Source organism: Panonychus citri, unplaced genomic scaffold, assembly GCF_014898815.1.
Source record: "Panonychus citri isolate SS breed McGregor unplaced genomic scaffold, ASM1489881v1 Contig00135, whole genome shotgun sequence".
NCBI classification, from domain to species: Eukaryota; Metazoa; Arthropoda; class Arachnida; order Trombidiformes; family Tetranychidae; genus Panonychus; species Panonychus citri.
The window spans coordinates 281,791-294,026 of NW_026515540.1; the positions used below are offsets into that span (position 1 = coordinate 281,791).

General features: G+C 29.6%; 3 protein-coding genes across 3 annotated transcripts; 1 reads left to right on the forward strand and 2 right to left on the reverse strand.

Annotated features, from left to right (window-relative positions):
* Positions 1–214: 214 nt before the first annotated feature.
* LOC128391678 (neogenin-like) lies at positions 215–2,816 on the forward strand. Its single transcript, XM_053351622.1, has 2 exons — positions 215–1,164; positions 1,397–2,816. Exons 1-2 carry the CDS (start codon positions 441–443, stop codon positions 1,657–1,659), a joined length of 987 nt encoding a protein of 328 aa, XP_053207597.1. The 5' UTR covers positions 215–440; the 3' UTR covers positions 1,660–2,816.
* A 193-nt stretch (positions 2,817–3,009) lies between these two features.
* Positions 3,010–4,364, reverse strand: LOC128391700 (barrier-to-autointegration factor-like). Its single transcript, XM_053351641.1, has 2 exons — positions 4,000–4,364; positions 3,010–3,590 (listed from the first exon to the last, which is right to left on the reverse strand). Exons 1-2 carry the CDS (start codon positions 4,123–4,125, stop codon positions 3,444–3,446), a joined length of 273 nt encoding a protein of 90 aa, XP_053207616.1. The 5' UTR covers positions 4,126–4,364; the 3' UTR covers positions 3,010–3,443.
* Positions 4,365–5,354: 990 nt separating this feature from the next.
* On the reverse strand, positions 5,355–10,425 carry LOC128391674 (protein Wnt-4-like). The gene is made up of 4 exons (XM_053351609.1): positions 9,901–10,425; positions 9,323–9,705; positions 7,998–8,386; positions 5,355–5,972 (listed from the first exon to the last, which is right to left on the reverse strand). The coding sequence occupies exons 1-4, from the start codon at positions 10,137–10,139 to the stop codon at positions 5,640–5,642; spliced, it is 1,344 nt and encodes a 447-aa protein (XP_053207584.1). The 5' UTR covers positions 10,140–10,425; the 3' UTR covers positions 5,355–5,639.
* Positions 10,426–12,236: the final 1,811 nt, after the last annotated feature.

Below are 12,236 nucleotides of genomic sequence, written 5' to 3' on the forward strand. Positions count from 1 at the left end.
TGGTTCATCTCACCAAATTGATTAATCACTTTAACAGAGAGATTATTCTCAATTAGTTAACCCATTGGGAGAAAAAAAAGATTTAACAATTAATCTTGTCAAAGGGAAAATTGTTTCCATTGAAATTGATTGTTTACATTTTCGCTTTTCGTTCATTGGATTCGAATCTCGGATCGAGTATTTGGATCCAATTCTAAGATTCGAAACGCCCATTTTTCTGTAGACCAAAAGATGCTGATGATTTACTTTTGTCTCTCTCTCTTTGTAATTGTGATTTAAATTGTGTTTTTTTGCATCATTTGGATTAATTGTGTCTTTTTGTAGGAGATTAAACTCATGGTTTAACTGTTTCTTTGTGGAATTGGAAAAGTAACTGTAATTGTTTTGATCGTTTGTTCATCTCTTTGGTTTTGTGTTTTGGGTGAGTGAATCTTTTCAAAATGGTTGAAATTGATTCTTCCATTTTGATTGGGTTTATATTATTACTCATTTTTAATGAGACAATGGAAAAAGAACTTGATGAAAGCCGAGTGCCTGATATACCAAGTAAACTTAAATTGGATGCAACTCTTAGTACCATTTCAATTAGCTGGTTACCTCCGGTTGATACTTCAGTCTCAATTAAGGGTTACATTGTTGGCTGGGGAACTCCGGTCCCATATGATTTTACTAAAGCTCTTGATGCAAATCAAACCTTTTATCAATTAACTGGACTTTATCCTACAACTGAATATGTTGTCAGTGTTCGAGCTTTTAATTCTAATGGTGATGGTCCACCCAAATATGAAACTATCTGGACTCGTGCCCCTTCAACACCTGAACCTAAAATTGCTCTTCTACCACCAATTGGTCTTCGTGTAGATGTCACTTCACCTACATCAGTGGTTCTTCATTGGACTGATACAACTCTTAATTCTCGTAATCCTACCGATGATCGAATTTATACAATTCGATATTCATCTTCCTTTCTTTCGAATAATCCTAAATATAGATATATCAACACAACTCGAACAAGTCTTCTCATAGAAGATTTAAAGGCACACACTCAATACGAATTTGCAGTTAAAGTAATCAAGGGTCGAAGAGAAACAACCTGGAGTATGAGTGCTATTACTCCATTACCGAATATGGAATCAAATCAAGAGAAAACGGAAGAAAAAATGGGTAAATTGTTTTTCTCTTAAAACTGAAATCGAAACTCAAAAGCTAAAAGAATTTCGAGAAAAAATCGTAGTCACTTTTTTCATCTATCCTTTGTCTCTGTTCATTTTTCTCGCGATTCACTAGCTCATTTTTAGATTTCTCATCTTATTGAATAATTTATTGCCTCTGATACTTTTATTACCTTTATTTACTAATCAATTTGATGTTCTTCTACTTTTACCTCTTTTTCCAGTTTCCAAGTTGAAACCTTTTCATTCAATGATCTTCCTCATCTCATCAATTTCTGGAGCTGTTTTACTCCTTGTAATTGCGGTGAGCATTTTATTTATTAAATCTCGTCGTTCACCAAGACATGAACATGAATCTGTTCGTAAACACAATGGTTACATCGCTGCAGCCACAAGTCCCGTTGGAGGAAAACACAAATCAAATATTGAACTTAAACCACCCGATCTTTGGATTCATCATAATGATCAAATGGAAGTGTTTTGGTGATGAAGGTCTCATCTCTTTTTCTATCCATATTATATATAAACACATCAACTTATTGATAAATTGATCAAAAGATTAAGACAAAGCAGTAATTATTACCATTTCGAGCCATAAAATGCAATTTTTGATGAAAGAGGAAGATGGAATATCAATATCTATATGGAAAATCATACGATTATTCATGTGTCATCGCCATTATCATCATCTTAATCACCTCAACCATCATCATCATCATCATGGATCCTGATTTATCCTTGCCATAATAACTATTAACATTTACCTCTAAAATTAATTTCTGTTTGTAATTAATTAATATCCGATTTGAACTTCAGACGTAATTGAAAACCCGGTGTTCATGTAAATAACGATCTTCTCCACCTTACCACAATCTCAATCTCAATCCTCAAAATTGATCTGCTAAATCAAATTGGTCATTAATTGGTCAAGAAAATCAACCCAATGGCATTTAAAGTGAATGTGCTAATCTATCACATTTTATCATATCAAAAAACGACCTTTTTTATTATTATTATTATTATACAAAGACTGTTTTTTATATGTCAACTTTAACCAACAACAACCACATCATCACTAATCATTACAAATCTTGTAGATTTGTCTTTGATTTATCTCAATTTTGCTCATTCATCATCTAATTTATTTAAATTATCTAAAATCTAATCTATTGCTTGGCATTTTACTCTTCCATTCAACCTCATCGCACAAATTGGATGGAAATCAAGAGAGACAAGATGATTAAAGAAGCAAGAACAAAAAAATCAAATCAAACACAATCAACAGGATTCACCTTAAATCACAATCTACTATATAACTTTGATTGTAATCAACTAACTACAATTTACTTGTCAACTACAAAACTACATTTAACTTAATCTCATACAATGACCAGGACGATGGATTCAATGAATCTTCTGATTGATTCAAGACTAGAGCTTTTCTTTTTAATTGTTTGTACAAATGACCACGAAAACATCAAGGAATCAATTTTAACCCTCTAATTAGCTCAAGAAACAATTTGAGTGTTTGAATTATACAATTTTAGTACATAAATTGAATATTTATAAATAATTTCTGTAAAAAATGTAATATAATTGAGATACATTTATACTTATAAACTGAATTTAAACTCAGAATCAAAATGTTTTTCCTGATTAATTTACTTTTCTTGATCTAAATCTTAATTGTTCCATTAGAATAACTTTAACAATTTGGATAAGTTGAAATTTTTCTCTTTTACTTTTATCTAATCAATTTTTCCAAATTGAGCCCGATTTTTATGTAAACAAGTTTTGATTGTGGTTTAATTAATTATGATTGTGATCACTAAGCAGATTTTTGTTGTTGATGATGATGTGGTGATTTATGTTTTATTGTAAGATTAATTGATGTGTATACATGAGGCCATTTCTTTTGCTTTTTCTTCAACAAGTTGAAACCTTTGTATTTTCTTATAATTGAATGTTGAAAATTTCGATTGGATGATGTTGCTTTTGTTTGGCTGTTTATAGTTGATTGCGTTTAGGGATGAAAATTACAACTAAAGTCTCAGAATCTGAGAAGTTGTTTTCGATACTGATGTTGTTTTTGAAGTTAAATAGGATCTTTTCAAGCTCTTTGTAGGTTTCAAATTTTTTTTCTGTCTAGTAGAGGGGGAGAAACACTCACAGATACCATACAATATACATAAAACCACGCACATACACGCATACACACACCACTAAGAAAATAGTGAAATAAGAAAAAAAGGGAAAGGAAAAAATATTCATCTAAAGGAACTGATCGCACCATTCGGAGAGACACTGGTAACAGTCTTTGGCCTGTTTACTGTTGGCATTGACAGTTTCTTTCATCCATAGGGAGAAAAGCTCTCTGTCCTTTTTGAGAATTAAAAATTGACCCAGTACAACGTAAGCCTGTAAAAAGGTAAAAGAAAGGGTAGAAAGGAAAGAGAAATTAGATTAGAGTTAAACAAAGATAAAAACATAAGTGTAGAAAGAGAGGAAGACAGAGAGATACAAAGAGAAACGCGAGAGAGAGAGAGAGAAAGAGAGCAATAGAGCAAAGAGAGAGAGAGATGCTGAGACATGTAGAGTGAAAATATGAAAACAAAAAAAAAGCATCAATTGATGAGAAAGAGACAGAATCAAGCCAAATAGATTATGGGAAAAAATGATGATCATTTGATGAGAGAATGTGTCAAGACATGTTAGGAGCAAAAGGCAAACCGAATATTAAAAATAACGATAAAACAATTGAACTGCAAAAGGACAGAAGAGGATGAAAAGGTTGAGAGGAAAATGGCGAATGCAGTGAAACTTATACCTTATCAAATCCATTGTCTTCGAATCGCTTTCCAAGGACTTCACCGACTCCAGCTAAATCGGTTACAGGCTTTTCACCCATAGGCTCTGAGACAAAACTATGGTGTTTCTGAGAAGTGGTTGACATCTTCCTACGTTTGACAGGTGACCGACCGATGATGATGGTTAATAATTGTTGATATCACGAAAGTGAACAGGTAAAAATGAATAAAATCAACTGTTAACAATTAAGTGTAACAAATAAAAGTGAAGGTTAGTTGACAACAATCAGATGAAATCAAACAACAACAAAAAAAAACAGCAAAAAAAAGATTTCAAATAAAAATAAGAGAGAATAAAATTTTTCTGTAATTTCTTTCTTTCCTCTTTGGTTCCTCTTTCTCCAGTGTTAGTAAGGGAAATTAAATCTTCTCTCTTTTTATCAGCCAATCAGAAGAAGAGAAAACGGCGAGAACAGAAAATGCGCCATTTTAAAATGGAAAAGAAAAACAAAAAAATTCTTTCCAATTATAATTAGTTTATTGATCCAAATTATTGTGCAAAATTAACTAATTAAGTTTTAATTGTAGTAAACTTTTTTTGTCATTTGATACAAAATGTTTACAGTTTAAATTGATTTTCTTTTACAATGTTTACCAATTAGAAAAAGAAATGATTTCGACAAAGTTTCCATTGACTAATTATGTTGATTGAAAGTATTAATATTTACAACATCTAAATGGTAATTGTTTCAATTAATTATGTTCTGATTGAAATTATCATCATTTTGTTGAGAGTTGATAATAATCGTTGGATGAGAATTGAATTAACTTGTTAATTGTAATTCATATCTAGATTTAATGATTATCTAATCATTTAAAGGAAGTAAATAAAGTGAGTAATAAAAAAAAACGTTGATTAAGATTACAATCAAATTGATAATAATAATCAAAGTTAATCAAGTTGAACAATAAGATGAGGACGATGTGAACAATTGATATAATAAATATTGTCGTTGTCAAGTTCAATTGAAATTATTTTTCATCATTTAATCACCATCATCAATTAATATAAATGAAAGAAAAAAAATCCTAAATCATTTATTAAATAATCAAAAAATCATCAATCAACTTGTTAATGATGAAAATCATTCCCAATTAATCAAAGTAAACCACACACATACACACACACAAACAAACATACAACAGAATCTAAATCACAATTAATTGAATAACTTTTGATTGTTGAAAGTTAGAAAACCTGAAAGCAGAATGAACAAAAAAAAACTAATCAACCTACTCAATTGTAATCCAATTAGCATTTAGCAATCTCATTGATCATCATCACCCAACATACAATTAGAGAGAGGTGATGATTATGATATGTTTATTTATTAATTGTTGTAGTTAGTGTGTAGGTTGATTGAAATGAAACCAAAACATCAACACGAAAAAAAAAGTTTTACTAAAAGTTTTTTTCTTAAACAAAAACAAAACAAAATATAAGATAAATTGAGAGAGAGAGAGAGTTGATGATTCCATTGATAATTTTGTTTCCGTATTTATCAGGGGCGAGGTTGATAAAGATGAGGATGATAATGAGGTTGATGTTGATGATCTATGGTTAATTGTTATTCTAATTATTATATTATCGTATTTATATTCACAAGCAAGTGTTAATCTCAATTTGTTGAGTACATTCTTCACATTCAACTTGACAGCACCAAAAAAATTTACAGTTACACTTTTCTTTGATTGCTTCGTAGCGTCGGGTGAATCCTCGATTGCAGCAAAGTGTATCACATCCATCGGCACCGGAAGAGGTTCCATTGCAAATTCTATTATGAGTTCCGGGTGAACCTGATTTTTCATCTTTCTCACAATAATCAGGTGATGAGTGAAGGTAAACAAGATCCGAATCACTTGGTGGCTTATATCCGGAATTTGATACTGATGCTGTTATCGTTTTGTTTGATAATTTTATTTTACGAGATCTCTGTAATCATATAATAATAATAATAATCAAAGAAACAATTAGTTAATCATTGTTTCAAAAAATAGAAAATTCTATAAACCAAAATATTGTATACAAGCAGAAATGTAATTAACTTGATTATAAGATTAACAGATTAACAGATTAACATTTCAATGTATTCATGTTGTTCAGATTTTTCTGTTGTAACAATTTAAATCCTATTTTCCAATGATTAATTATCGCAATCGTCTCTGTGAATGTATCACTTTTTTTTATTCTTATTCACCGGATTTACTTTCAATTTGGTCAACATCTCATAGACTATCATCATATTAATTATCATCTACTGATATGAAGATACTTTTCATCACTAGAATTAATAATGATAATAAAATGCTACCATGTAATCAGCAAGTTTGTTGCAAAATTAACGCAAAAAAAAATATTCAAAGCGGAAACAGTTATGGGATTTAAAGTGATAATCTTTTAACAAGAAGTTTTTAGCAAAAAAAAAGTGTAACAATTAAAAGTGATCATCAAACTGACAGAATGTTAATCAACTTTGAAAATATAATTTTCAGAGCAATGGTAATATTGCTCAATGAGAGAGTAGTAATTACATTTGATAATCACCATAATCAGAGATATTATCATCACTCCATATTGTTAATGATAATACTGATGAAGAAGATGATGACAGAAGATGAATTAAATGTTGATGATGGAGAAAAGTAGCAAAAAAAAAACCTTTTCAATATCAACAAATGAATAGAAAGATAATCTCATTGGGAACATTTAGATTATCTCACATAGTGAGAGAGGAAATTTTATCTGTGGTGTTTTTTCTGGTTCAATGTTGACAGACAGCATCCATCAGACCGATGACAAAATAGACAAACACACATACACATCATCCTCATCCTCATCTTTTCCTCATCCCCCATCAGCATCTTCACATCAAATGTCTAGAAAATTAGATACAAAAGAAACGATCAGGAGGATGAGGATAAAAAACTTTTCCTTTTCCAAGGTAATCAATCAAATTAACCAATAACAGTTGATGTCACTATGTAATCGCCATTTTGCTTTTCCTCTTCCTCATCATCATAATCAGTTTAATCATCATCATCATCATCATCTAACAATTATGATTATTTAAGTACTCGCCCAAAGTATACTTACATTGGGAGGAACCCATGATATTGAGGTAGATTTTATTTCCTATCATGAAAAAAAGGATCAACTTTTTTTTCACCTTCTATTGTAGTTTGAATCTATTTTTCTGATATTCAGATGATTAATTTAATTGTTGTTAACTTTCACTTTTCATGTAAATTTAATCAATCAATTTACTTTTTGTCTTCCTTAATGGTTTCATATAATGTAATTAATTAAACTAAATTGTTCTATTTCTTTTATATCTAACTATTAATCTTTGATTTATGTCAATGAATTGGTTTTTTTTTGTTGTTCAAAATTCATCAATTCTGATGGTCTCGAGTTAAAAGTTCTGACTGATGATTAACATTATTCAGAGTAATTAACTATGAACGACCTTTAATTGTAATAAACATGAGAAAAAAATTACCATCGTTGGTTAATTTTCTATCTGTATAATTATGGTAATAATGTTGATCATGTTGATTGTTGAGAATGACTGAAAAATCAACAATTGAATGATGAAATGCTGATGATCATGCAATCTCCCAACAATGACAGAGTTTCATTTAATTGCAACTATGGACAACAACAATTAACTTAATTACCATGCGATAGCTGAATTATATTAATAAAGGGCAATTTGATTTGCAAAAGCAGAAAAATTAACAGTAAACAAAAAACCTCATCAAATATAATAATAATTTGATTGTAAAATCTTTGGTTGATAATCAAAAACAATTACCATTTCTGCTTATATGTTACAATTACGATGAAAATGTTGCAATTGTAATGAGAAATTGATTATGATTATGCAATTAATGAAAACAATGTGCTTTTAATCATCTGAATTGTAATAAAAATGGTTGATTAACTAATGATGATTACCTTTTTGTGTTGGGATTTTTTCAACCTGATTTCAGGCTGTAAATCAATTGCATGGGTTGTGGGTGAAGGTTGAAGTGCATTGAGTAAAGTTTGAATATGGACCTCGGTGGCTGAGTCAAATTTCTGCCTCAAAATTGATCCAACTTGTTTGAATGAAGGCAATTGCCTCCAGCAAGTTTTCATGTCACAGGAACCGGAAACACCGTGACATTTACAGTCTATCCTCATGTTATTAAGGACAACCTTTCGTCCGGCTTCATTATTGTGTAGATTCATTAAAGCTCGAGCACCGATCATTGTATTTCGCTTTGTACGAGTTGTCCTAAGGTCACGAGCATCGATAAAAGTTTTAGAAAATGCTGTTCCAAATGCGATATTATCTGAACAACCTGAGAGAGAAATCAATAAGAAAAAGGTGAAAACACTTAATTATCATGAAAGAAAAAGGTAAAACAATCAAAAACCATTTCGATTACTACATTAATCATTGCTATAGATTAAACATTTGGTAAAGTTTTCCATCAATTTAAACAATCGTAATGTTTATCAGGTTAAATTGTTTCCAATCAATTCACACCTAATTAGAGTGAACTATTATGAGAAAAATAAAACCAGAACAATTAACGAGGCAATTGTATGTATACAACAATTAACAGATTTACTACAAAAATAACTTCAACAAATGTAACAAAAGTTAATCTAATTTTAAGATAATCTTTTCATTTTCTTGTTATTATATTAACTTCATTCAAATCTTAATCCTAAGCTAATCAAAAGATTAACAATTGATCTAACGGAGATACAGACTAAATGAATAATTTGTTGATAATATTTACCATGTGTCCTGATAAATATAATCACCATGAAAAGGCAATTGATTTGATTACTGAGCCTTAAATCATCAATATGATGATGATCAGATTGTTTTATGACCTGATTGGTGAAGGAAAAAAATAATAAGCCATTTATCATTAGCCTTTGAAAATTGATCAAACTGATTAGTATTATCATTGATCGTGATTAGAGAGTAAGACTAACAATCAATGATAAACCTAAAATCGATATGATAAACTAATAATAGATTCATTGTCAATCGCGAAAAAGTAAACGGTAGTTATAATTATTGTAATTGTAAACAATTAACCATTGGTAAAAGTTTTATTCTAGCCAATTAATATCATTTGAGAAAGTAAAATGTTAAAGTTTATCTACACTAATTGTGATTATCTAATGGTAATGGTTATTTGATTGGATTCGTAATGTTTAAGCTTTGATTGTATTGAGAGTGGAAAAGGTTTGGTAGTAGTGGTCAGTTTTTTACTTACCTGCCCAATGGAAACCGTTTGCTGGTCCGAAAAAAGTTCTATCACAACCACAATGTAATAAATTACCCGAACTACAAGCTTTGGTCACTGCATAAGAAACACCAGCTGATGTGATCGCATGGACAAAAGCCGATTCTCTGGTTCCCTCGGTTAAACTTTTACCAAAACCTTTGGGTCCTTCGAGGGTTGAACAGTTCCACCTTCGATCACGTAATTGTTTTTGGCACTCTTTTAGCGCTAAATCAGCGCCCACTTTAACAGATTCCATTAGGTCAACATTACGTTTACATATTTGTATCTGTTTCTTAGTTAAACCTTTAAAGGCTTCACAAATATCCGCTGAGTTAATTGTTGTCATTGATGATGAACTTTGAAGAAGTGCTCTAGAATAATCAAAGAATAAACAATCAGATTAAATTGTTGTAATAAACACATAAAAAAAACACACAGAATATTAAAAATTAAGATTGCGAGGAAGGGATGAAAATGAGGAGAAGAAAAAAAGAGAACACAAACTAAATTATTGGCTAATTAATCGGTGACAATTGAGTTAATTGTCGTTGATGAAGTTTACTTACAGCCATTTGATGGCATCGGAAAATTGAACTGTCACAATTAACCACAATAAGATTAACCTTATTGCAAATTGGGAATGATAACGAGTTAAGGTGAGAAAATTTTGTCGAAATTGTTGATGGTTGTTAAAGGTAAAGGTGGATGCTGATGAAGGTGATGAAGATGATGAGGATGAGGATGATGATGAGGATGATGATGATGATTTGTTACTGCTACTGAATAAAGTACAATTTCGTATCATCTTGTTGATGATACTGTGAATGGTGAAGATGATGAAAATGAGGATGATGAAGATGATGGAGATGATGAAGAAGCACAATAATGATGATGGTGATGAAGATGATTAGCTGGTGATGATGATGAGGATGATGAAGAGAAACAGAGAGAGGGAAGATTGATAGAGGTCATGAGAATAACAGAGGAGGAGCAGTTACAAGGAGGAGGCAGAAAAAAAGAAGAGAAAAAAACACATAGAAAAAGAATGAAGAAAATGGTGATGTTAATACCAAGAAAGAATATTGTAAAATAGAATATGAATATTTCTTTTTTTTCAGTGAGACTATTCGAGTGAGTGAGTGAGAGAGAGAGAGAGAGAGAGAGAGAGAGAGAGATGATGATGATAAGGAAGATAAAGAAGAGCGAGAGAGAGAGAGAGAGAGAGAGAGAGAGAGAGATGAAAATGGTGAATGAGAAAAACTTTTTTTTCTCTTTTTTCTAGTAACTGATATTTTCTCTTCTTCTTCTTGGTTCCATGATCTTTTCTAATGGGAGATAGAAAATGATTGAAGAGGAATTAAATTAAGTAATTTAAATTAATCGAATTAATTAAATTGTATTATTAACATTAGACTATCAACAATTTAGTTTACAAAATCATCAATCACAACAAATAACAGAAAAAAAACTTTTTCTCCTCTTGTTAATCTTATCCATTTAATCTGCACCTTAATTATAAAGTTAATCTATTAAACTAGATTGCTGATTGTTGAGATTATTATGATTGTTATATGGGAAAGAAAAGCAGGAACTTAGTTTTAATTAGATTTAATTGTCAATAAAATTGATTAAAATCTGTATGAACATTTGAAACAATCAATTGATCAAAATTGTAACGGTTTTAATTAATCAACTTTCCCTCTTGTTCATATTTTTAATATATTATATTAGTTAATTTGATTATCATTGTTGATTTTTCATCATCTTTATTTATTTTAATTGTGGTTCCTCTTTTAATTAAATCAATCAATCCCGTTAATCACCTTTGACCTGGAATCATTAGAGGTTAGGCTTTAATGACCATTTAATTAATTAAATCAACATTGAGGTTCGTGTTACCAAATCAATTTGTTTAAACTTTTAATTGTTATTGATCAATGGCTCATGTGGCCTGTTGATTATTAATTAGTATTAATCGTTAATTAACAATTAAGCTTATCCTTGAAGCGTATTTTTATTTTATTAATTTTAATCAACAATTTATTAAATATTATATATTGTTCACTATAAGAAACTATTAATGAAATTTGATTACCATCAATTAATGATGATTTGTTGATTGTTGTTGATGAAATAACCGTTTCTTTTAATTGATTAACAGAATTGATTTATTTAAATTGTTTCGTTTTATGTATATTAATCAGCTTATTATCATTGGATTTTAATTGTAACTGGATTAACCTGTTACTTGATATGCTTAAATTAAACACGATTAAAGGTTAATTAACAATTAACTTTATGTTCACCTTAACGTTTAACAATAAATTAAATTAATTAAATCAATAAACAATTAAATAGGAAAAACAAAATTTAATAATAAAATAAAATATAAGGATTGGTTTTGATTGTTATATTATTTTAGCTATTTGATTAACTTGATTAATTAACTTAAAATGTTAATCAATTACTGAACATTTAAAGTAATAATTTGCCTTCTTATACTTAATTATTACTTTGATTTGATTCGTTAATTGTTATTAGCTAAATTCACTACTAAATGATTAAAATTTACTTTTTTTTTATATTATTAATCACCATAGACAAAGACACCAAACTAACATTACACACTAGACACCAATAACAATTAACTAATCATGATGAAACAGAACAAAACAAATTAAATTAATTCTTGGTAGTAATCGTATTTAATTGTATGTATATCAATTGATTGTAATCAGTTGTAATAAAAATAAATAAATATCATAAATTAATTAACATTTAAGATGTAACAACAATCACAATTTGATCATCAGCCAAAGTGTAATAAAGATCCCACTGTTGATTAACTTGGTTATACATTTAATAGAGTGATGAATCTGATTACAATTTATTAATTCATTTT

Excerpts from the sequence above, each read along its gene's own strand:
- LOC128391678 (XM_053351622.1), top strand. The coding sequence starts at position 441 with ATGGTTGAAATTGATTCTTCCATTTTGATTGGGTTTATATTATTACTC. Across the intron at positions 1,165-1,396 it reads GAAAACGGAAGAAAAAATGG|TTTCCAAGTTGAAACCTTTT; the intron begins GTAAATTGTTTT and ends CTCTTTTTCCAG.
- LOC128391700 (XM_053351641.1), bottom strand. The coding sequence starts at position 4,125 with ATGTCAACCACTTCTCAGAAACACCATAGTTTTGTCTCAGAGCCTATG. Across the intron at positions 3,591-3,999 it reads AAGACAATGGATTTGATAAG|GCTTACGTTGTACTGGGTCA; the intron begins GTATAAGTTTCA and ends ACCTTTTTACAG.
- LOC128391674 (XM_053351609.1), bottom strand. The coding sequence starts at position 10,139 with ATGATACGAAATTGTACTTTATTCAGTAGCAGTAACAAATCATCATCA. Across the intron at positions 9,706-9,900 it reads TCCGATGCCATCAAATGGCT|AGCACTTCTTCAAAGTTCAT; the intron begins GTAAGTAAACTT and ends TGATTATTCTAG. Across the intron at positions 5,973-7,997 it reads AAAAATCCCAACACAAAAAG|AGATCTCGTAAAATAAAATT; the intron begins GTAATCATCATT and ends ATATGATTACAG.